The following is a 26,866-nucleotide window of genomic DNA, read 5'->3' on the forward strand; positions in this document are numbered from 1 at the left end:
ATTTGATTCTTCCTCGCCTCCTCAGCTTGTTACATTTACATTTTACGCATTAGGCTGACGCTTTTACCCAGAGAGACTTACATTAAGGGGAGACGTAAGCTCAGTCTACATCAATGAGGCGCTGTGATTCTCCATCAGGTCATCCATATAGGGTTTGAGGCTAAATGTATTCCTTTCTGTCTGGTGTTGTGAAATGGAAAGTGTTGGAACAGAAGAGTGACAGAGAAGATTGGTTATATATAAACTTTAGCTTGTTTACGCTCTATATACTTTTTCCCAGGAGGGAGATGAGCGAATATTATGTTGGTACTGTGAATGTCACCCTCATATATCACATGAATAAGTCGGTATGTGTGTGCATCCTTGTTTGAGAGTTGTATATAGATCAAAAACCTAATTCTAATTCTGCTAGCCGTAACATAACGTGACTCATTTATAACTCAGCCAACCTCGGGTAGAGTGAATATATTTTGTTCATCTCTATCTTTCTCGCTTCCTCTTCTTACTCACTAATTTCTCCTTTCATCTGTTCCTGACCTATAAGTTCATAGCCTGTTTCTGCGCGGAAGCTGAGGTGAATTGATTCACCAGTATTTTTTCATGTCAAGGCCTTGCCTTTCTTTATACACATGGGGAGAATTGCTCATTTTGTATTACCAGTTCTGCATGTGAGGTGAAACAGGGCTGCTAGAGTGTCATTAGATTTGCAAAAACCAATATCTGAGTCTCCAGTGCCCCTGAGTGTTTCTCGACTTTTATTTCCTTTTTTGGGGAACACTTAGTCCTGAGTGTTATGAAAGGGAGGCATTGGGAGAAAAACAATGGAGAAAGAAAAATCAATTGATCCACCCCCCAGCCACCCACCCCACACCTCCTGTTCCATAGCCTCCATCCTATTAGATATTCACCCCCATTCAGGCACGCTTCGATCGCTTTCAGAATTTTGTGAAGTGTACACTCCAATTCATTTTAGAATGTCTGCAAAAGTTATAGTCCACATTCCTCAAGACCGCTCCCTAATCTTATAGAAAGAGAGAGAGAGAGAGGCAGATGTGGAGGATAAAGACAGGAAGACTTATTGGCATGTCAACAGTCGAAACGCATGACAGCTCTGTCTGACTGATACTGAATGCCAACTTATTAAACAAAGCACACAAGAGCTGTGACCTCCACTGTGTGAGTAACAGTGCAGCCCACTCATGTGTTCACAATGGAAACCCTGAGAGCGTAATGCAACAGTAAACCCTTTAGAAACAAACACTAGCTATGACAAATTGCCACCTCCAAATTGGTTGTTTTACACCACATTTTGCTAGATTAGCGAGAGGGGTCTGCCTGCATACCTCCACTCTCAGGACAGTTCCGGTGCAGACCTCCACTCTCAGGACACCTCCACTGTCAGTACAGGAAGTGCACGCTTAGAATTCCAAAATAAAATCACCACTATCAGTACAGTGCCACTTTCCAAACAGGAAATGCACGCAAATACAAAATAAAATCGGATCGTGACGGAACGTGACACTTATTATATACATATGTATATATCTATATATATATATAGATATATACGGACACCTTGTATTGTAGTTACTATCAGTACAGCCGCAGCGTCACTTTCCGAACAGGAAATGCACGCAAATACAAAATAAAATCGCACTGACACTTATTATATACATATGTCCTTGGTAGAAACCGGTTGAAATAGCCAAAAAAATTATAAAACCGGGGAAAAGTAAAAAAAAGTGTCCGAAAATAGGCACTCGTGAGGAGGGCAGAGTCCCCTGTCAACTCCCGTTACATTCCTCCATGGTGTCATTTGAGCGAACAACTTTTATGAGAACCAGGCTGGGGGGGTCAAAAGGGCTTGACCAAGGCCGACCCAAGGTGCACGGTGGTCGGACTCATCACCTCCGTGATGACTCTCCATTGTGATTTGAAAACTTCCATCAAACGAGTCCTTCGGTGGGCGGCAAAAAAATGCGTCAGAATCGTCACTGAGAGTGGAGGTCTGAACCGGAACTGTCCTGAGAGTGGAGGTCTGCAGGCAGGCTCCCATGAGATTAGCAGTAAAAGGCAAGGCTTAAAGGTAAGCCTGTTAAGGAAGGCGGCGTGGTACACCTGATCCGTTCTTCGCAGTACCCACTGCATCTCTGAACTGAGGAGTTCTACTAACAGTGTACTCCATATGGAAGCTGCGCCTTTCTTTGCTACATAATTAACTTGCACATATTACATGTGTCTGTGTGAATTATCCTGTAAAGCAGGGGTCGGCAACAGGCGGACCGCGGTCCGGATCCGGACCCAGACGCCGACCTATACGGACCCGGAGCTATAATCAATACATTAATAGGGGATTTTTCGGCGCCTCCCGCTTTTTTAACGCTGATTTGGGTGACTTGTGTAATTTGTGGAGAACCGAATAGTTTTCGTTTTCGGGGTGGGGAGACCGTCCGTCAGTCAGTCAGTCCGACTGACGGACAACTTCTCACTTCAAAAAAGAAGAAATCTAGACCGCAAACATAATTAAACAAGCGAGTACCTGTTTTTCCTGGCCAAGGACAGGTTCCTTGAACACAACACGAGCGTAACTATAGGTTACGTACGTAACCCCAGCACTCAGAGTAACATGAAGTGAGATGTCTCACTATGAGATGCGCCTCATCGCGGAGCAAACAGAAGCATCAATCTCATTACGCCAATCCTGATTGGCTGGTGATCTTGACGTCAACGTCAGGGGAAATCACCCCCTATAAGTAGCCTGCGCCACGACGCATGCGTCATTCAAAATAAGCACCTCTTCTCGCTTCACTATAGCAAGGAGGGCCGTCTGGTGAGACATCTCACTTCATGTTACTCTGAGAAACTGGGGTTACGTAAGTAACCTATAGTTCTCATTCATAACACTCCGTTCGATGTCTCACTATGGGATATTGTAGCTCCCGTATTGCCAGACGAGCTTATCTCAAAGATCACCGATCAACCAGAATTAGGTAGAGTCCCGACTCAACAAGGTGACCACGCTTGGAGCGGAGACGTCTAGCCTGTAAAAGCGGACAAAAGTGAGCGGCGAAGACCAGCTTGCCGCTGCACAGATGTCTTGGATGGAAACACCCTTGAACAAAGCCCAGGATGTAGCCAGGCCCCGAGTCGAGTGAGCCCGCAGACCCGAAAGTGCTTGCAGATTCTGACTCGTATAGGCCAAAGCAATCGCCTCCACGATCCAGTGGGAGAGCCGTTGCTTAGTAACAGGCTTACCCTTGTGAGGTTTAGCCCAGGACACGAAGAGTTGGTCATTAAGACGAAGCTCTTTTGATCTGTCCCTATATGTGTGTAAAGCCCGGACTGGACACAACAGATCCTGCTGCTGCTCCCCGGAGGAAACCAGCTGCGGAGGAAATGCCTCAATGTCAATTGGGGTACACGAACCAACCACCCTTGGTGTAAAGGCAGGGTTGGGTTTCAACAACACTCTCGTTTGCCCTGGGGCGAACTGAGTGCATGAGGGATGTACAGACAGTGCATGGATATCACTGACCCGTTTAGAGGATGCCAGGGCCAGTGACAGCACTGTCTTGAGTGACAGATGTTTCATGTCAGCTCCTTCCAGGGGTTCAAATGGGGTCATTTTGAGCCCATTTAAAACCACTGCCAGGTCCCATAAGGGCACCAGTGACCTGGAGACAGGGGCCTGCGAGCTCCCTTCATAAAACGGCAAACCAAAGGATGTTGGCTAGCCCAAAGCCCACATGGCATGCAGCAATAGCAGCCAGGTACACCTTGATCGTGGAGAAAGCTCTGTGTTTTTCGATCAAGTCCTGTAGAAATGATAAAATCACCCCGACAGGACATTGAAAAGAGATGTGCCCTTCTTGAAGGCACCACTCCTCAAACACCCTCCACTTACAGTCGTAAAGAGACCTAGTGGAGGAAGCTCTCGCACTCTGAATAGTGTTTATCACCTTCTGAGGGAGTCCCACTGTATTCAGATTGTACCACTCACGGGTCAGGCCCATAGTGCCCCGCGCTCTGGGCGTGGGTAAAGGATCGCCCCCCCCGCCTGAGACAATCTGTCCCTGCGTGGTGGGGGCTGCCATGGCTGCCCGCACAACAGCTGATATATCTCCGCCAGCCCGTACATTACGGGCTAAGGCGGAAACATCAGAGTAAGTGTGTGCCGTTGCTCCTTCACTCTGGCCAGAGTTGGGGTAACAGAGCCAGGGGTGGGAACACGCACAGAGGACCCGGAGGTCAATCGTGTACGAGTGTGTCCCCGCCTAACAGTGCGTTTAAATCGTGCATTAAAGAGAACAGCTGTCATTGAGCATTTTTTCTTTTTGCGAACAGACTTAACGCGGCTCCGCCGTAACGCACCCACAGCGGACTCCCGATCCTTGGATGAGGAGTCCAGTCTGCATAGAGTGGTGCACCTCTGGACAGTAGTTCTGTCCCGAGGTGCATAACTCCCGGTACCTGTGTCGCTCTCAGAGAGAGGAGACGTCTGCCGCTCCAAGGGATAAGTTTGTGTGCCAGTGTGTGTGACTGGAGACAACGCAACCTCCCCTGGCGGTTCATACACGATATCGTGTTGTCTGTCCTCACGAGGACATGGTGTGCTCTGAGAAAAGGCAGGAAGCGTTTTAGGGTGGGGAACACCGCTAAAAGCTCCGGGTAGTTTACGTGTGCCCGCTGGAGGTCTCTGCTCTAGGGACCTCTCACCGGGCGACCTTCGTAAATACCCTATCAGCCTGTCTGACCTGCGTCCGTGGTGACCACCTTCCGTGAAAGGACAGCACCCGTAGGTGCGTCCCGCACTAGAAAAGTCGGGTGTAGTGCCACTACGCATTACATAATAACCAAAACTCTCCGCACGCCGTGGCGCGCGGGGTTTAGTTTTATTATGAGGCCCATGTTGAGTGGGTGCTTTACGAGGACATTTTCCCCCGTAATCTGACTCCGCTCGGTGGGCATTATAGATAAAACCTTTCTTTCTAGGAGAGAGAGGGCCTCGCTCTCCAGAATATGGGTTGCCTCTCTCTGGGTTTGTGAAAACAGATAAAGTATAACTGTTTTGAGAAACCCAGGCAGATGTCGTGAGTATCTCCTGCTGTATGCTCCTTAGAGCCAGCTGGGATGTCACGTTTACGGCTCCGGCCGGCACTGCGCATGCGCGTGACAGAGGTGCCTTCACAGCTCCAGTCGGCACTGCGCCTGCGCGTGCCGGTGGTGCCCTTACAGCTCTAGCCGGCACTGCGCATGCGCGAGACGGTGGAGCCTTCACGACCCCAGCCGGCACTGCGCATGCGCGTGACGGTAGTGCCCTTAAAGCCCCAACCGGCACTGCGCATGCGCGTGGCGGTGGTGCCTTCACAGACCCGTTTATTATCCACCTTTTGAGAGAGGCCGTAGCTGCTCTCAGAAGGGGATTTATAGTTAACGGACTGTTTATTGTTTTTCTTTTCATTTTCTTGAGCTGCGCCCTTGGCCGAAGCCTGGATGCGTCAGCGGAAAATGGTTTATTTAAACAACAAATATGTGACATGTGTTTTATGCGGACTTGAGGATGACGTTGAGGCATCTCTCGAGGCGGCGGGAACACATTCACGGAGGGGAGAAGGAGGGGCTGTCACGCCGCTCGCTTCTTCTTCCTCGACTGCTGGCCGAAATTCTGGGTTGGCTGAGCCTGAGCTGCAGCCGGAACCGGAGATTTTCTCGGCCAACTTGCCCTTGTCTCCAGCCTGTGCTGGGGACTCGGGGTGGGCTGCGACCTCTGCGTCTTCGGTGTTTTAAACCGAGCAGAGTTCGAGGCAGCTTGGGTGTCGTGAGTATCTCCTGCTGTATGCTCCTTAGAGCCAGCTGAGATGACACGCTTACGGCTCCAGCCGGCACTGCGCATGCGTGTGACGGTGGTGCCTTTACAGCTCCAGCCGGCACTGCGCGTGGCGGTGGTGCCTTCACAGACCCGTCAATAATCCACCTTTTGAGAGATGCCGTAGCTGCTCTCAAAAGGGGAGAAAATTGTCGGGCTGCTTATTGGTTTTATTGATTTTCTTTTCATTTTTTTGAGCTGCGCCCTCGGCCTGAAGCCTGGATGCGTCAGCGGGAAATGTTTTATGACAGAGGAACATACTGGGCGTGTTCCAGCCCGAGGCAGGACGAACAGATCTGGTGTGAGTCTGTGCCTGACACTTTCAACCCGCAGCCGCAGAGCCGAGCCTCCGAGTTCCTGACTCCTCTGGTGTGAGGGAGAGAGGCGTCCATCTCGTTCGCCGCGAGGCGTGGAGAGGACCCGCTCTTAACAGGTACGTCGATAGGTGTTACCAAGGTGTTACCAATCTGTCTTTAATCCGGAGGAAAAAAAAAAGGACAGTGTGGGTATTTTTCCTCAAAGAATATTACCTGGTGTGGTAATATTCTTTTAATCCTTTTCTCCTCCGTAAGAAGAGAAAAGAAAAAACGTCCTCGCTACCGTGGTGTCGGCAGTGAGGGAAAAAACACAAGCTGGCAACGGGTGTGTTGCTAGCTTGAGAATCAAAACCTTACCTTAATTCCAGAGGAAGAACGGCGAGGTTGATTATAATACTAACTGGTGTGTTAGTACTATACTCTTCTGCGAGGCAGAATAGGGTAGCCGGCTAACGCCCGTCGACCGAAATTAGCTTTTGGTTCAGTCTGTGGACTGTTAAGCTAGCCCGGCTACCATTAGAGATGTGCTCTGAAGCGAGAAGAGGTGTTTGAATGACGCATGCGTCGTGGCGCAGGCTACTTATAGGGGGTGATTTCCCCTGACGTTGACGTCAAGATCACCAGCCAATCAGGATTGGCGTAATGAGATTGATGCTTCTGATTTGTAAAATATCCAAAAAGAAAAATATGCTTAAAGTTCTGTTTCATCTGGGTGTTGAGAGATGTATCCATAGATCTCTTCATGTTGCTCTCAAAGTGTACCAGATGCTTTTAACTTCAATATTTAAAAAAAAATCTTCTCGAGGGAGCATGACCCCCCTAGAGGAGGTTAGGTCCCCCCTCCCACTTAAATCATGTTCACATGGATAGGATACTAAATACATTTTCACACATCTTGTGTCCATATCTTTCTGTGTTGGTGGTCATGTCACACCGTGCACGTGCATGCATGCGTGAGTCATGGTGAGATATCTGGATTAAGAGGTTGCTTTTTCTTTGCACAGCATGAAAGGCGAAATGAATGGGCTGTGATTTTAGTTTTTTTAAGCAGAGGTTGAGTTCAATAATTTGTACGGCCCTCGGAGGATGTTGTAAAAATTGAAAGGAAAAAGGTCCCCACCACCCCTGCTGTAAATAATAATAAAAACCCTTGATTTATAACATCTCTGTCTCCTATTGATCTGATTATAAAGAATAGCCAGTTAATTGAAGCATTATAGCACAGGCCTTTGTCAGATGGTATATTACGCTGTTTTTTTTCTGCTTCGAATAGTTCTCTCTTTTTTCATCATACCTGTGTTTGCATCACTGTAACCAATGAGCACCTGCATGTGTATGAGAATGGCCCTGACTCCATTTTAGCCCAGATTTACAAACTCCTGGCAGGACAAGCTCGAGCTCAATTCTTACACTAAATTTAAAAAAAGTGAGTGAGGGACTGCAATATAAGAGGGAAAGAAAGAGAAACTTTAAAACTGTTCAATTGTTATGATGTGTAAAGACTGATATTGTTCTATAATCGTCTGAAACTGTTAAGTCATGATGTGAAACGGTTAACAAAGAAAAAGGGACACTCAAGCTGCTGCACTTTTTATTTATCTAAAATTAAGCACTTTTAAGATGCACATATTTTCAAAAGCTATTTTATTTATTTTCTCTATTTTATTTGTAAATGCAGCCCGAGAGGAACATTACACATATCCACAGTATTTAAGTAATGTTAATTTACAATAAATATTGTTGTTTTTGTACTTTCTTTATTTGATTGGCAGTCAGCTGTTGATTACATGCAGACGTTGATAAAGCTACAGGTCACTTCAATATATTTCACACTAATTCATGAAGCAAGTTAGACATTTTGATGTTCCGGACCTTTGCATGGGGACATTTGCTTTAACTGGACCTCGTTGAATTTTAGTTGAAGACCCCTGCTGTAAAGGCTGCTGAAATGTATAGATATCTTAGATATGTATATTCTCTAACACATTTTGAAAAATCGAACAGGCTGATGCGAGTTTGTGCCGTGCCATTGTTGGGGGTCTTTGCTGAGGGGCACCTTGGCAGTGCCCACAAGCTGAACTCTCCATCGATCAGTCCAGACGTATGAATTTGGTCCAATCGGGATTTGAACTGGTGACCCTCTGGTTCCCAAGTCCCTCCAAACTGAGCCACTTCAACCCCAAAACAGTCCATAGGGAGGTGTTCCAGGCACATCCAGCTGGGAAGAGACCAAGGGGTAGACCTAGGACCAGGTGGAGGGATTATATCTCTTCGCTGGCCTGGGAGCGCCTTGGGATCCCCCAGTCAGAGCTGGTTGATGTCGCCAGGGAAAAGAAAGTTTGGGGCTCTCTGCTGGAACTGCTACCCCCGCGACCCGACCACGGATAAGCGGGAGAAGATGGATGGAGAAGATGGATCATTGGCCCTTTTATTTTGTTAGAAGAGCTTTGTTGGTGTCTTCGAAAAAGTTAATTTCCAAATCTTCCAACATTCCTTTTGTATTAAAATGCAATGTTGTGTTGAAACCATTTTTAAATAATTGTTTTGCTCTTCATGCAAAAGCAAGTAAAGTGGCTTTGTCTGTTTATGAAGTTAGCCATGTACAAAACACCTTAAAACATCTACACATGTAGAGAAATGAAGTGACAAATAATGTCTTTGTAAGAATTTTTTGAAATAGAAACAGAGTGAAACCATTTACTAATTCTGCAACCCAGAGCATCTGATTAGTTGTCTCACACCATTCAAAATACATCAATTGTAAAAAGTGTATTTTTGCTAAACAACATTCTGTATCATAGCAGTTAATGCATATTTTGGATCAGGCTTTGTTTGCTCATTGAGGATTTCATATTTTTTGTTTATGTAATCCTCATGCTCTACCGAGTGCACTGTGTGTGGTGCTCGTATACACAGTGCAATTTTAATTTAGTAGAAGCAAAGTGACCTCCTCCTGAACTTACAGTGAACAGTGTGGTAGCAACTGGACCTGCGTGTGGAATCATTTCAATATCTTTCAATTTAGTGTGGCTGCTTGACTCCTACTTCGTCCTAACGTGTAGTTTAAGGACACATCAGAAAGAATATTAAAAAGGAGAAAGGGAAAGAAAAAGAGGCGAGCCAATGACCAAACTGACGAAGAGTGAGAAGGGTTTCTGTCGAATGCTCAGCCATCTCCAAGTATGTCAGAAATAGGGAGCAGACTTGGAGGAGATGTCTGGCAGAGAGGCAATCAATAAACTCTCACATTTCAGACTGCACTGTGAGCGTGTGTGTATGTGTGCCTGCAGCTGTGTGTGTTTACGGGACTGCGTGTGTGTTTGTTCGTATCCAATTTTGAACCAGCTCGTTGTGAGCAATTCTACCAGACTGATGAGACAAACTGTCACATTACCAGGGAACATACCCTACCGTTTTCTCTTTTTGGATTCAATCAAACACTGTATCACAAGGGAAAACACAGCATCAGTTCAAATTAACATATGTTCTGTGATGCCTTAAAGCTCACAGGTTCTCGTAAAAGAGGATGTGTGAATCGAATCAAGAGGAGAGCTCAGTCCAGGCTCATTTGTTGAACACATGATGATGACATAATAAATCAAAAGCTCGGTGCACTTCTCCGCACTTTAAAGTTAGCGGTGTTGCTTGTGTTCAGCCGTATCGATCCAATTGTCCAGGATGTTGAGGAAGGTACAGGCTGACACAGTTCCTGGTTGTTACTGCCTGAAGGTGGACTGAGAGTGAACAATTATAACTTCTCTGTTCTGTCCTTACTGAATCTTTAATGATGCGATACCATCACCTGTCCTGTGTAATTGATTGCAATTGATCTGGTTCAGTGATGACCTTTACTTTACAGTATCTCCTTTTTTTCTCCTCTCTTTCCCACCCTCCTCCTTTCTTGTATCCTCTCAACTCCCCCCCCCCCCCCTTTCTCCTCTGCCTTTGAATCCCCTCTCCCTCCAGGCCTGTAGATTCTGCTGAAACCTCCCGTAGTCCTTTTTGCAACACTGAAAAGCAACAACTTATCTCCCCCTACGCAACCCATGCTGAGGAGAGCAGAAGAAGAAGACGAAAAAGAAGATGAAGAAGCGAGAAGGAGTCTTCTCACCGGGACAAATCAAACAAGAAAACACACACAATCCCCAGTGGCACAACTGCTGTATAACACCACTCTGCATTTTTTTACCAGTCTCTCACTTATCCTCTCACCGCTCTCGTCTCCTTCTCTTCATCTTTACTTTCCCTGTGGCATGTGTCCTTCTGCACTTCATTGTTCTCTCATCTCATCGACTCGTGTTTTCCTCACTCCATTTGACGTATTTCACTATATCTTTCCTATCCCCTTTTACTTCCTCCACCATCGAGATGGTTTTCATTGTATTCCTTTTTGGCACCATTACACTGGCTGACAACACGCCACATCCGTAGGAGATACTTGAAACGACATGTATATTGATATTGTAACAAAACTAAAGCTATAAATCAATTGCGTATTGGACCTCACCTTAAACCTCTGGTCTTTCCCACAGTTAATCCAAAAAGTCCTGCTTCCTTTTTTTTCCCTCCTTCCCCCATTTTCTTTTCCCCCCTGCTTGATCCTTCCTTTTCTCATCTTCCTCATGCATATACATAATCCCCCCATCAATCTGCCTCTCCTTCCCTGTCTCCCCCGTCTCTCTATCGACCTCTCTCTGACTCTCGGCGGGGCCAGGGAACACTGCGAAGGCTGAGCTACTGTCCTGGTCGGAGAAGAGCATTGACTTTTTGATGTGTTCTTTTATTTTCTTGTCACAGACTGTGTTTGATCTTGTTTCCCTCTTTAAGTGGAGAGAACAAAGCCTGTTTCTTTGTCTGCAGTGGTTGTGGTCTTTTAGGACAAGGTGGTAGCCATAAGCCTTCAAAGTCAGAAACTCTCTGGAGTCCTTTCTTCGATTTGCTTCTGTTTTTATTGCATTAGTTGTCATGGAGTGGAAAACAGTATATCTTTATAGTAACGGTGTAAACCTTAAAAAAAAAAAAGTACTATTGTATAAATATTTTTATTTTTTACCATTGTATAAATATACAGTATTGATTAACTTAAGTACTTTGATTGCAAGTTCTTTTGTCACCCACACAGTGAGTAAATAAAAAAGAGGAAAACCTTTTTTCTGTGAATTTTAGGCACTATTTCTAATGCTATTGATGTGTTGACTATTTTACTGTAACATCTTTTTATGTTTATTTTTTTATAATTTTGAAATCTGTGATTAATAGCAGAATCAGGAGTCTTGTTTTGATGGCTGCCATGTGTTAAGGTTTGATTTTGTCCCCTGTCAATTCTGCCCTCTCATGTTCTCTCTCCATCCGTCATTACAAATCACCAGAAGATGTGTAAGAAGAAAAAAAAGAATGTGGTTTTGGTGGATAGATTTTTGCTTTGTTTCTCTTGCGCTCATCAAAAGAACGTAGCGTGTGTGGGGTTTTGTGGAAGAAAAACCGTAAAGTAAAAGATGACATTTTGAATGAGTTACGTCTGTCTTTTGCACTAATTTAATAAAGCCGTTACTGAAAATTCTCACAATGCTGTTTTTTTAAATTGTGTTTACTCTATGACTTTTTGATCTCTAAAAGAAGCTGTGGGCACATTAGCCACGTGTGTTAGCAATTATATCATATACCTTTTGCATTCATCAGTCAATTTCACTTAAATAAATAGTTTAACATGCAAATATATGCTTATTGTACTTTTGTACTGGAAATTGAATCAAATATAAGACAATGTCTTCAACTGTAACCAGTAGAAGGTTAGCTTAGCTTAGCATAAGAGGGAACAACCTGGCACCCTCTATCCAAATGTATGCAAACATACATTGAAGGCTGCTTTTCGTTGATGATAGTTGCCATGGTAAGTTGAACAAGTTTAACTTTCACAACGTTAAAATCAATGTCAAAGAGCCTGGCACATCACCTCAAAGGCATTGTTGCTGTCCTGTTTTTATTGAAAACAACGAGGGGAGCAACTACAAGCACTCTCCTAAAGCTCTAATGTCATGATGATGAAAATAAGTCACTTTACCACCAACAATCTACAATTAAAGTATGGATTATATCAATAAAATGTTAATTAGTGAGCATTATTGCCGCGGGTCTGCCACACTTCCTTGTATCATTAGACTGTGGTGAGCTGTACCCCTGTTTCCATTCTTTATGCTAAGCTTACCAGCTGCTAGGGCTAGCTTCATACTTTGACAGATGAGAATGGTATTAATCCTTACATCTCACTTTCTGCAAAAAAGTGGATAAGAATAGATCCCAAAATGATGATTTAACAGTGAAAGACATAGCCCTAGCCTATGCCTAATGTACATTCAACCTCCAAAAACACAACATCCGGAGGCTCGTCACAAAACTGATTTGTTTTGATTGATTAGCCAATGATTAGATGTAACATACATGTTTCTTTATTGGTCGTAATGTCCTTGTACTGCAACTCCTATTATTGTTTAGTAATTAAAAAAATACGCCACCTGTGCTTTTCTTTGGGTTTTCAGTGGATGACACTAATTTTGTATCTTCTAATTCCACCTTTGATCAATATATTATTAATATATATATATAATATATGATATTACCAGCCATAAGTTATCTGCCCAGGTCCAAACAGCACACAGACAAAGTTAGCAACTAGCAGGTAAACATAGTGTCAGCTAGAGACACCTTTTTTTAAGTCTAGACTGAAAGATTTTCTGCCAAAGCACCTCTTGGTGTGGTTATGGCTCACAGATTTAAAAGGTCAGTCACGTAAACCATGTTCATGTGTGTTTTTAAAGTAATCAATGAAACCTCAACATTGATTCTAAAAAACCTGTTTAGCTTCTGTGAAGCCAGAGCAGAGACACTTAAATTGGGCAGATATGATGTGTGAAGTTGGAGACTGAGCCTCTTTGGCAGCATTTTATAAAAGCTGTAATGGTGAGGAGAAGTTTTGAGTGACAAGGGTGTTGTTTTACAGAAAATAAAACAACCCTGCAGTTTAGTTAAAAAACCCTGCATTTGTCAACACTGCACTCAGGTGAAATTAATGTGAAAATTGGTGTAAGCTACTAAGCATTTGTTGGTTTAAAGAAGGATGTCAAAATGTACTTCTGGATCTATTAATCTTCAGTGATCATGGAGTAAAAAACAATTTTATAGCGATGAATTAATCAGAAAAAAGCACTCCACAGTGTTTAACACGTCAAGGGTAATCACTGCCTTAATGGCATAGACGTCTTGTAATTCTCCTACTGGTAAAGGGGTTGTAAAATAAGTTGACCGTTCATATTTCTCACTTTCAGAGGAAGCAGTTCACCATTCAAGGTAAAACAAAAACAGCATAAAGGCTACAAAATTATTTTCGACGAGACATGTTGAAGTGTCCACTGGTGTAAGCTCTCAAAACCTGCAATTATTTTGTAAATATAATAATGGGAATTGTCTTCCTGTTTGTTTGATTTCAAAATAAACCCCAATTTAAGTTGGGTGTAAAAACTTCAAAATAAAAAAGTCAAATTAATATATAACAAACTTTTTTTTAATGCGTTTTCTCTTTGGCAACACAGAGATGCGGCCCCGTATTTGAAGTCTGGATTCAGTCTTCACACAGGTAGCTGTCACCTTTAATGAACACAATCAGCTTTCATCAAGAGCTCCACAGACTTTCCAAACTATTTTAACGAGCAGTGAGACCTAACACCCCTTCCGCCTTCCTTTGTTACATGTGCATAACTGCACTATTGAGATTAGTTTATTCGTGTTTGGATTCTTATTGCCTTCAATTATTCTGTAACGTGTGATCTCTGACTTTGACATAAGAACTTAACAGTCGAGCCTTGATGGATCAGTGGTTATTCTACTGTAAAGGACCTATTATTTGTTCACCTTTTTTTATTGGATTTGGGGTAATAAAAGATGACCTTTGTTACTCGTATCAACATACATAATGATTTAAAGGAATGGTATGCTCATGACACTCATTTTTAAATAATTATCATCCGATAAAACAGACCAGTCTCTGCCAGTCTCTCTCTTTTGATTAATTATCTAATGAGTGGACCATTCCTTTAAAGGAAGGCTCCACTCATTAGATAATTAATCAAAACTTCAGTATTTAGTGAAACATTATGTTTAAACCATACCCTAAAGAAATCAGCGATATTCCCCGGTAAATAATGATTTTATAGCTCTTTTTTTATCAAAACCTGTATATTCCGTCAGGCAGCTGCCATTTTGGCCATTTTCAGTAGTCACATGATCCGAAAAACTAGGTTGTGACGTCATCTATGCCTTCACTTTGTAAACACATGAACAGCTCATTCGACGAAAACATGGCGGAGTATTTGAGTTCGGACTCGTCAGCCGAGGAAGAAGTTTAGAAAAATAAAGTCCAGGCGGACTTACTTTGAATTATCAATATAGGTATTCATTCCATCCAAATACAACTGTAAAAAAAAAGTTTGTAGGAAACAACGTCTAAGAAACCTTAATATTTAATAAACTATGAATATTTTATATCCATATAACGGGAAAAAAACTAATTTAACTGATCTTTTTCATTTTTTTCTTCACAAAAAACACACAATGCTAACAGTGAGCCTCTGAATTAGCCCCGAGCGAAAAATGCTAACCTATTACTGCACCGAAAATCATTCCTAGCTCCCTTATTACTTATCCTAGCTGCACATCCAACACATAGTTTATGATCGTAAAGACACATAATCTAATGGTGCTCACCTCAACACTGAAAGATACAAACTCGCAACGTTATCAACAAAAACGTACATCAAAACAAGTGGCGCTAGGTACTAACATGCGCTAGGCTAACATGGCTTACCTTGGTCTTTGTCTGGTCTAAACTGGTCTTCAATGGCATTACAACGATAAAAACGATGATGTAGTTAATCCATAGGTTAATATCCAATGTGACTGTGTCCCCTTTGAAATGTTCTGATCATCTATAAGCAATAAAACTGCAATTCCGTTATCTGCTGTCCGCTCTGTGCTCCGTGCGCTCTGGGTCCTGCAATTCCTGCTTCCTTACGTAGTAAACAATAAGTAAAGTCTGCTGCGTAATGTGCTTACGCTGGCTGGCATTGGCAGTGCACTGCATCCCCATTAAGTAATGGTTGATTAATAAATCCCATTTTATGTTTCATCATACTCTCAGAGTAGTCGTCCGGAAACGTGAAATGTTCGCTGCATACATGCGCCTGTGGATCTTTCGGTTCGGGCCAAGCACATTTCGCTAGCCACTGCCTCCGAACGTACTTCCTACGCTTACCCGTTGGCAATAGATGGAACCGAGCATTCCGTGGATTGTTCCGATCCGAATTGTGGCAATGTTTCGCGATAAAATGAGGCATATTTCAATAGAATTGTGAGAGTAACTAGTAGTGATGGCAGTTTGACACTGAAGCTTCGAACGGAGCTTCAACCCTGGACTTCCTATTCCATAGAAGCAGTGCTTCTAAGCTTGCTTCAAATCACGTGACATATGACGTCCGAAGCAGCAACTGCTTCAAATCACGTGACATGTGACGTCCGAAGCAGCAACTGCTTCATTTCCTGATGAATCACTTGACTGGTTCGCGGTCCATTCACGCGATTCAATGCACTGCCTCGTCTCGATTCTGACAGGTGACAGGTTGAAACAGTTTCAAATTTGAGTGCTTCAACACTTTATGACCGCTCTAAACAATGCACAATGTGTGGGTTGTTGTCGTATTTTGCGTTGTTGCTGTTGAGTTGTTGTTGGTATTGCATTTGATATCATTATAGAGCAAGCCAGGAAGAAAGATAGGTCGTTCTGGCTCGGGAAACACTTCGGAATGTGGAGAAGTTGTGAACAAAAAGACAATTATCAGTCATATAAAAACAATTAAATATTTCAAGGAATAGATAGCCCAGTGGGTACAGCCGGTGGCCCGAATGCAGCGATGTCCTCCGCGCAGCTGGTTCAAAGCCCGGAATGGATGTATTTTAATCATTGCTTTTCAACTTTAATAACTGATAAAAGGCCCTCTCCTCCCAAAAAAATGTCCAGCACTCTCTAACCCTGCGAGATGGAGTTCATGACTTTATGTGCTGTTCATGAGCACTCATGAAACATTCATGAACAACTCATTATATGTTCACTTGTCATGTTCATGAACCAACATTCTTAAAATGCTCATGAACCATTTTAAAGAGCAGTTCAAGAAATTTGTATGAACATTGTTCATTCATATAAAGTTCCTGTTTTGCTCATGACAGACTTTTATGAGTATTTCATGAACTTTTCATGACTATGAGCATTTCATGAATTTTGGATTATTGTGGCAAGTTCAGAATATTTTGGAATATTCATGAGCATTTTATGAACTTTTGATGATCAGTGTGATGTTTTTAAAGACCTCTTGAATATTCATCTACTATTTGAACATGTATTTCTTTTTTAAAACTTTTAATCTTAAAACAAAACAATAGTGAATTTGAAACTGAACATTATCTGTATTTATTTTGGTGACATTCATATCATTTTATGGTTTCTCTGTACTGTTTGAGAAGCAGTACGAGTAAGTAGCGCCAAGGTGGAACCTTTGGCAGGTGAGCGGTGACATCTGGGTTATCTTAGGGGGGACACTTACGCCCCCTCCTCAGAAGCAATCCAGACGATCAACCGGATCCTGTGTAGAATTATTGCTGCTCCACTTTTCTGTTTTCTACAGGTCAGTACATGATACAAATGATCGATGTTAACTTGTGTGAATTAGATATGATGTTGGAGATGTTTAGGAGAGTGTGTCAGACGGTTTTGAGCATGTTTGACATAGTAACGGTATTTTAAAAATACTAAACTGTCGGCAACAATAGATGCCATTTTCGCGGGCTTCAGCCGCGCCTGGGTAAATGTGACCTGAGCGACGGCTCGCAGGCAGGTTAGCTGCTGCGCTCGGGTAATATGTTTTGTTTACCTGAGTGAAGTCTTGCAGGCACATTGCCTTGTTTTTTGTTTATTAACATTCACAGTGTATTTTTGTGATCTCCATAATATGTTATATTTGGTAAAGATAGATATATTCATAGAAAGTATTATTTGATAGCGTTATGTGTTTATAGATAACAACCTGTCCTTCACTGCAAACATAGCTGCTACAACCCGCTGCTGCAGATACACGCTTTACAACATCAGGAGGATGCTGACCCAGAAAGCGACGCAGGTTCTGGTCCAGGCTCTCATCATCTCATGCCTAGACTACTGCAACTCCCTCCTGGCTGGTCTACCTGCATGTGCCATCCGACCTCTGCAGCTCATCCAGAATGCAGCGGCTCGTCTGGTCTTCAACCTTCCTAAATGTTCTGACACCACGCCGCTCCTCCGCTCCCTCCACTGGCTTCCGGTAACTGCTAGAATCCACTTCAAGACACTGGTACTTGCGTACCATGCTGCGAATGGATCTGGCCCTTCCTACATCCAGGACATGGTTAAACCGTACACCCCAGCACGTGCACTCCGCTCTGCATCAGCCAAACGGCTCGCTGCACCCGCACTGCGAAGGGGACCCAAGTTCCCATCAGCAGAAACACGTGGGTTTGCTATCCTGGCTCCAAAATGGTGGAATGAGCTCCCCATTGAAATCAGTACAGCAGAAAGCTTACACATCTTCCGGCGCAGACTGAAAACTCATCTCTTTCGACTCCACTTCGAGCGATAGAACTATTAACAAAGCACTTATATACTAATAAAGGGCTGGTTTACCTAAAGCCAGTTGAGTAGCACTTGAAATGTTTTTGCTCTATGAAACCTGATGTACTTATATGATTCTGTTTTCTTCAAGTTTGTATTTTGTTGGTCGAACACACTTATTGTAAGTCGCTTTGGATAAAAGTTTCAGCTAAATGCAATGCAATGTAATAATTTATATTGACTATGTTGAATTTCTCCTTGAGATACAGTAATTGACTGTGACAGACAAATAACTTAAATGGAGAAATGTGATGTTTGTAAAGTTCAGCTATTTGAATGTAACTGTGTACTTTGAATTTTGAATAACAAGCATTCCAGACGATCAACCGGATCCTGTGTATAATTATTGCTGCTGCACTTTTCTGTTTTCTACAGAAATCATTTATTTTTGCTGTGGTACCCAAGCTTTTGGGACCCGTAACAACATTTTTTGTGCAGCTGAGTGTCAAGAACTGCTTTAAATAGTGATAGGATTAATTGTAGTGCTCCACCTGTATACATGTATATTTGTTTGTTTGTTAATTTGAGTAAAGTTCCATTGTGATTGACATAATTGTTGTTTTCTATGGTTGCCAATTGACCCACAGTCAATGGTTCAATACAGTTCATGAACAGTTCATGAACAGTTCATAGCCAGCCATTGAATTATATTCAGTGACTGGGTATGAACTGTTCATGAATGGTTCATGAAGTTGTTATGAACAGTTCTTGATATGTTCATGAACAATTCTTGAAATGTTCTTGGTTGAAAACTGAATATCCCTACACACTCACTGAAAACTCCATTTCATGAATTGTTCATGAACCTGCCTAAAACCATATTTCATGAATGGTTCATGAACCATTCCAGCACAGGAGTTGCATGAGTAGTTCATGAACTGCCCTAGTGCCATTTAATGTTCATGTCACTTTCATGAACAGTTCATCAACTTTGTTATGAGCTGTTTATGAGTTGTTTATGAGCTGTTCATGAATATGGTTCACTGATATTTCATGAACTTTTCATGACAAGTTCATGAACAGTTCACTATCATCTCACTGGGGTAGTCTCTTCTCAATAACCCAATACACACAATTATCAATCTTTAATTGCAAATATAACATGATATTCAGTCTTAGTGTGTGTGTGCATCGAATATTTTTCAAGGCAAAGATACGTTAAACCCACTGCAGCCTTGCACTTCGCCAGGAGAGGTCGCTGTAACTGAAGCTTCGAGAAATGAACCTATTTCCGACACAATTGTCCAAGTGGTTCGATGCTTCATTCAAAGCTTCATTTTGCCATCACTAGTAACTAGAGTAAACAACATGAACAAAGCACATACGTCAATTTGTCCTCGACACCAAACAGATAGTTCACGTCACTTCCGGTAAAATAAGTCATGTGACTCGTCAAAATGACGCCGCCCACAGGGTTGATGTTATTTCGGTAATTAATCAGCTTAAAATCACTGATAACGTCATCGGATTAAAAAAAAAAAAAAAGACTGGCATAGACTGGTCTGTTTTATCGGATGATAATTATTTAAAAATGCGTGTCATGAGGATTGCCTCCCTTTAAAAAAAAAAAAACCTGTTTTCTTATTGTAGTGTTGGTACATTTGCACATATGCAAGTTTACCAGTCATTTTGATGCGTAGGACAAGGTGAGTACTAAAGGAAAAGACATGCAGGAACTTTAATGGTTTCAAAGTGCCTCAAAGTTGAACACAAACTTTATACATTTTAAAATGGCAGAGAAAATGTTCTTGATGAAAGGCATGGCGACTTTTCTGCAGCCTCTCTGTGGCTTCAAAACAAAACCATCCATTGGTAGAGCATTTCAATTTCACTCCCTAATTAGAAGCTGTATAGCTCTGCTAGCGTGGAGGATTTCCTTCTCACAGCTTCCTATATATTTAATTCTGGGAATGCCAATAGCAACCATACCATCCAATAATAATGATACTAATATCCTTCACCGGCCATCTCCCACTCAGCCATTCAGACTCATTTATTCCCTCCTGGATGATCATTTAGCACCATTAACACAAGATCCTCATCTGTAATGACCACTCAATTATCATGTTCACTCTCATTCTACTTAGGCTTAGCAAGGTTAAGTAACGCCCTGAACCTGAGACAAACCTTGATTGGGTCATTGGCAGATATTGGTGGCAATTACAGTCGCAATATATTCAACCGGGCCTAAAGGATCTCTTTATTCTCTCCTTCATCCATCTTCTGCTATTTTCACTCACTTATCACTTGGATAATGTAACATCTCTTGCCCCAATCTGCTGGTCATGTCAACCTGATTCTTAATTTCAGCCAGTGAACCACCTACACCCTACACCAATATTACCAGACATACTGTAGTTTTTAGTTTTTATTTATCCTTTATTCAAGCAGATAAAAAGCATTGAGATAAAATCTCATTTACAATGCTGACTTGGCCAAGAATATAGGTATAGGTATATAGATAGGACGTTGGTGTCAGCATTTCTAGCTGTTACGACTGAACTGTTTTTGAAAGGTGAATTTTCTTTTTGAATTTGATTGTAAACATACTGTACAAGAGCTCATTGCCTTGCACTGAAGTCGTCATCACTGCTGTTGGGATGAAAAAGTAACAAATAGAGTTATTATTAATAATTTGACAGATAACAACAGAAGTGTTTGAGACTGTAAGATAAAGTGTAATAGATTTCTCTAGCAGATTGCTGGGACATGCTAGCTACATCTACAACAGGCAACTGTCGCTGTAAGGTAGTGTGGTCGACCTTCAATCTGAAGGTTGAGGGATGATCCCATTCAACATGTCGATGACTCCTTGGGAAAAATCAACAAGTCCCCCAACTCATACGACCAAATAGGTTGATTGTTCAAGCGCTTATTACGACCAAATAGGTCGATTGTTCAAGCGCTTATTACGACCTATAATAAAGTTTTCGAAATTGCTCCCTGACTGAAAAACGCTCCGGTGGGTCATATATTCACAAATAACCCCCTCTGGAAAATCCTAAATTGTAGGATAGCACAAAAGCATTGTACACAATTCAAACCAATCAATGTTGTGTAATTAACAAGGATAAACTGATGTTTTCTAGTGGATGAGTATGGCAGATATCACTGTAAAATTATTTGACAGTGAAGGGAATACTTCCGGTTTTATTATGAAAACTTCGAGACCGGTGTAACAGAGGTGATCTCTGGGGCCATAGATCTCGGCCTCCGTTACGGATTCTGTAGCTTCATTAGTGGCAAAGTGTATGTAGTTTGTGCATCTGTCTGTGTTTTAGTTTGTCTGTCTCTGTTTTATGTTGAAAAGTGTTCCCCTATCCCCATGTCTGTTGCTGATTGTGTGCACCTGCTGCCCTGTGTTGTCTCCTCCCCCCTCACCTGTGTCCTGTTGGTTTGATTAGTGTGGGTGTGTATTTAGGCTCTGTTGCCCTGTCTGTTTGGAGGCTGGTAGTGTGGTGACTGTGCGCACAGGAGCAGCAGATTGAGGCTGTGTCATATCATATATGTGTATGAGTTAATAAATGCCCACACCGGGTTGTATTTTTGGACGTTCTGCCTCTGCCTCCTTGCTTGGTCAGCAATTGTCAGCTTCACAACCGGAAATACTGTTTTCACCCCGTGACTGCCGTGAGGGTTGACGCCAACTTTACATTGACGCTGCCATCAATAGAATAGAATAGGGGAAAGACCATAGACCGTATATATAAATGGACGTAGTGTCCGTGACGTCACCAATAGGATTCTGCAGAGTTGCCGAGAAGCCCTTATTAGGCGGAGTCAGCCACTAACGGCTTGACAGCAACGTTACGTCAGAGTCTAATCCCGCCTGCTCCAAATAAGGGCAAAGAGGCGGAGACGAGGCGGAGACGAGGCGGAGACGAGGCGGAGCCTGCTGCCTCCGAACTGGAAGTAAACAGAGCTAGCTCAGGCTAAGAAGTTAAGCGAACATGAAATACATGCATACCAAGTTACTGCTAACAGTGTAGTTCCCCTATATAAACGTTACATTAATAATCAAATGAGACAATATGCAAGAGAATTAGCTATATTTTGTTATTCTTAATGCTTGTCATTCACACGTTAAGAAAAGAAGTACCGATACATAGCAGAACCATTGTGGCGATGTTCAGCTTAATAAGCCTTGTTCAACATAATTTATTTAGCTAATACTACAGCAGGTGAACCAAGTATGCGTTTCGCTGCATTCCTTGATCTCTATTATAACGACGTACTCCACCACCCGGACCTAACGGAGCCGCAGTGGGCTAGCTCCGGGACGCCGGCTGGAGCTAGCCCCCTGCGGCTCCGTTAGCTCCGGGGCCACCACTGGGTTATTTGGGTCCCCTATTAACATTTGCTCCCGTTTAGCATTATGGGCGTCATAGCCATATAGACTATAAAAGTCTTACCCAAGGCTGAATCATAAACTAAAATGTATAATATATGCATAAAGGGTTACGTCCTTAGCTGGCTAATAAGTAACAAGCTAAGCTAACAATCACACAAACACCTGCGAACGGGGTTAACATGTATAATATTATCATTTTACGCTACGTTCATACCGGACGCGATGCGATGTTTGGGGGCAGCGCGATTACATGTACAGTCAATGCAGAAACGCGGACAGATGCGAAATCGCTCCGACGGCGAGCATGAAGCGGTGGACGTGGCGCGAATCACGCGATTGAGGCGATTGAACTGTGCCGCGTCAAACACGAGAGTTCAATTTTTTCAACTCGAGCGTCAAATTCACGTGACGCGTTCTCGCGGTAGCCAATCAGCGGTGAGGATCTCAGCCTGCCGTTACTGACGTTCAACCAGAAAACATCAGCCATTAGCTGTTAGCAGTTAGCACACAGAGATCACAGCTCCTCATATCTATTCAGAAACTGGACAAAAGTTAAACAAGTATAAACCACAGACTGTCTGTGTCATGGTGAATACAGTCGATGGTTTATTTATGTCTGTAGGCCGTGGTTATGAGTATGGAGTGAGCATATACAACGTTAGCTTAGCCTGGTCGACCCAATCTCCATTCAGAAAACAAACATTTTAAAAGGTTTTTCACCTGCCGTCTTGTCTGCAGACTTGTCAAGCATTAATTCATGGTTTTTAGTAACCGGTATCAGTATGTTGTTACGTCGGCATCATTTAGAAACGTGTATTACAATTTAATCACAGTAAAATATGTTAATTGTGTTGTAGTTGTACCTCCCGCGCCAGCGCGTCTTGTTTGAATGATGCGAAACACAGCTGGCAGCCACGGTGAAACTCGAGCGACTAGAGCGATGCGATAGGAGAGTTTAGAGCGAAGCGAATATTCGCATCGCTTCCGGTGTGAATGTAGCATAAGACTTATTGGAAGTTCTGTTAGTAGCCTACATTCAAGCGCACAGCACAACATTTTAATTGTCTGGTATTTGTAACAATATTCCCTAAAAGGCACAATCACCACGAACACGGCTAAAGCTAAAGGGTCAAGTACAGTACTATGACTAACTAGAGAATGCAATTCCTGAAGAAATTGCTAGTGGGAATGCTTTATGCTGAAAAACTGACGCTAAACTGCTATGCTGAAATGTAATGTGTAAGAAGAAAGTGAAGAATTTAGATTAAAATGAAATGTGTAAGAAGAAAGTGAAGAATTTAGATTAAAATGAAATGTGTAAGAAGAAAGTGAAGAATTTAGATTGAAATGATACATGAACACTGGGGGCTTGAATGTGTGATGAGAGAAGAAAATAAAGTAAAAAGGCTTGGAAAAGCAGCAGAATATTTGAACTGCAAACTTCTGAACTAACTTGATGGCGAATGATCTGTCGCCATGCCAACAGCATTTGATGACACCCCATAATACGCTTAGATGCGTTGATGGCTGCATCGTTACCAAACCTGTGAAGTTTTGGGGCGTTTGGAGCAGTTTCACTGAAGTTATGAGAAAACCGTGTTTCATGGCGAGCATTGTGTTGCCATGACAAAAGCATTTGAAGAAATCTCAAAACTGTCCCATAGATGTCTTCACGGCTGGACTGTTAGCACAAATGTGAAGTTTGAGCACTTTTTGAACATTTTCATAGGAGTTATAGCTGTAAGGGAAACTTCTGTGTAGCAATGCAGTGGGAGTCACCGACTCAGGAAGGAGACACCGTAGAGCAGGAGCTTTGATGTCAAACACTGGAGGTTTATTTGGAGTTACGGCCGGAGAATTCACATCACACGTCACAGCAGTGACGGTCTGACTGCACGGGTGGTTGCCACGTCAATTCTGGAGAACCTCTCTCTTGTTAGCCCATTTAACTGGTTTCACAGAGAGTAATCAACATATTTTGATAAGATAGTTTAACCAGTTGGGCACACTGAGTCACTTGCGTCCGTCACTTATGGCCTCTAAGATGTCATACCTTGGAGTCCACAAACAACAAAGAAGGAAGTGTCCCAGTGCACCCACAACAACAGACCATCTGTGACCTAGTGTTGACCGGTCACAGAATGGGAACAATAACATTATGGCTCAAGCAGCCTATGTCCTTAAAGGAGATAAACAAACATCAGAGTTGGTCCTGTACATCATATCTAGGAGTCTAGGTCAATAATTTCCCTAACAGTCCTCTCTTTTTATCATTTATGATAACCTAAAAACATTAGTCTAATAATACTTTGGTCAATACTTAAATCAATAAGCGTCTCCAGATTTGAGTGTGGTATCACCTTACATTAATTACATCACAAAGTAGAATAAGATTGAAACATTCAATCACAATGGTTGAGACAGCCAATCATAATAGGAAAAATCATCTCTCATCAGTGTTTGATAATTTTTCTTCAAAGGCACAATAATGAACACACATAAAACACAGATGCATAAATAGCAAAAATACTTGTTTTAAACTAATATATTTTATCATTTATCATTAGTTAATTTCATTCATCAAACTATAAAATCAAAACCAGCTTTCCGCTTTAAAGATTAACTTCAAGGCAATAACTAGTCAAAAGCATTTTAAAACTTAGGATCGTAAGAGATCCAGCTGAAAATTCACAGTTAGAGTATAGAATTCACAATGGTGATTTGATCAATCTGTAATCTGCAAAAGTGCAGTGTCCTCAATGTTAGGATTACTTTTACGTTTACTTAAATACGCTTTAGTCAAATCAATACATTCATTTCAGTCAAGTACATTGTTCAAAATCTGAAAAGGAAAAGTTAGGCAAATATTCAAAGACTTTTGTAAAAACCTGGAAAGGAAGGATTAAACATTCTTAAAACTTGAATTATTACATTTGTAAATGCTACCACTGATCTGTACCAAATTAAGTCTATCAATTATTCCTATTAGCCATACTTACCTGAGCATCTACTTATGGTACTTGGAAAGGATTCTTCTGTGTTTATCTAATGTTGAATATAGAATATCAATTTCTTTAAATTATATTTCTCTAATTTGAGGATCAAATATGCTACATAATTGTTTATATGAAATATTATAAATATAAATAAATAAATATTTTTGGGCCACAACTGAAATTAATCAAGTACTTGAAACATCATTGTAGGTCTTTCTGTGCATGGAACTTTAAAGAGTAGTGTTGTTAAGCCTGATTGCTGGACGATTAAGGATATTAACATTATCTGTGATAATAGTATGAATATCTTATTATTCAATCTGAAAATATTAATTAATTAATTCTGTTTAGTGCGAAAGTGTAATCTGATCCGGCAAAAATATATTAATCACCACTATTCAACACATGTCTGGTCATTGGAAATATAAAGACAGTCATTAATTGTACATCTGTAAACAAGATATAAAATCAATTCAAAGTTCATCTTTGTACGGGAGCTGGAAGAACATGTCCTTCAGTCTTTCTGACTCGTTCTCCTCCTCTCTTTATGACAACGAGTGTGTGGTGTGTGTAAAGGCATCCTGATACTGTAGATTAGCACTGAGGTGCTGCTTGGCTCAAACTCTTCTTCATCAGAGCGCCATATTTAAACCCCCCAATTGCTCTGCTTTTTTTGTGTGGCTCATTCAGTGAGCACTGTAGTTGATCCCCCCAGTGAAACGGAGGCTCATCCGCCTGCATTCCTTCTGCTGCTTGAGAGTAGTGCCAGACAAAACTGCGTATTCCAAGTGGCGCATCCAGGTCTCCCCCCGTGATGGGAGAGGTTAGGAAGACATCTTGTATGAAGCCTCTGAAGTCCTCGCTTGTCCCGCAGGGTTGTCTGCCTGAGCCCGCCAGGCAGAATGGTGAAGAAGCATCCCATCTCCTCAGATAGTTGAAGATTAGAATCCTCTCATCTCGATCGACCTCGTGCCTCCTTGCCCGTGGCTGGGGGTGCCCTCTGCAGCCGGAGAGTGTGACCCTCTCTCTCTGACCCTTGGCCTTCAGAGCTGTCCTAGTTATTGGGTTAACACTTGATAGGGATGTTTTCCTGAGTGCAGACACCTCAAAGTAATGGATTAGCACATTATCATTTTAATTACAAAAATAGGATAGGCCCCTCAGAATTATTTGGGAGCCTTCCCGACACATGTACATGCATAAATGTAAGGTTTGTGTTAGTCATTTAACATGCAAGAATCATATACTCATCAGTCCAAAGTAGAGAAATGTTATTGTAATTTAAAGGTGAGCTAGTCCCTGTGGATATCACTCCGTATCAATGATTCTAAATGTTATATTAATTCACCATTTGATAAAATATTAGTTTATCAGAAATATATCTATTTTCTTTCTCTTCCATAAAACAGGTTTGAGTAATAAATGTTCCAATATAAAATCAATTACTCAATATAATTGACTCTTCCCTCCCTTTTCTTACATATGTCACATATGAAATAATAACTATTTAAGCATGGTGTAGTTTATAATCTATTACTCGAGAAGACTCAGTATCACCTGTGTGCAGCTTGCAAAAAAACAAACAAT

General features: G+C 42.0%; 1 protein-coding gene across 1 annotated transcript in view; it reads left to right on the forward strand.

The window, feature by feature from the left end:
- Positions 1 to 11,724, forward strand: part of cdh13 (cadherin 13, H-cadherin (heart)) — a 480,217-nt gene extending 468,493 nt beyond the window's left edge. The window contains exon 15 of the mRNA XM_071203466.1: positions 10,150 to 11,724. Coding sequence (XP_071059567.1) covers positions 10,150 to 10,157 — 8 coding nt within the window. The 3' untranslated portion in view covers positions 10,158 to 11,724. The remainder of the gene's footprint in view (positions 1 to 10,149) is intronic.
- The last annotated feature ends 15,142 nt before the right edge of the window (positions 11,725 to 26,866 follow it).

The sequence above is a fragment of the Pseudochaenichthys georgianus genome, chromosome 6, assembly GCF_902827115.2.
Source record: "Pseudochaenichthys georgianus chromosome 6, fPseGeo1.2, whole genome shotgun sequence".
Lineage (NCBI taxonomy): Eukaryota > Metazoa > Chordata > Actinopteri > Perciformes > Channichthyidae > Pseudochaenichthys > Pseudochaenichthys georgianus.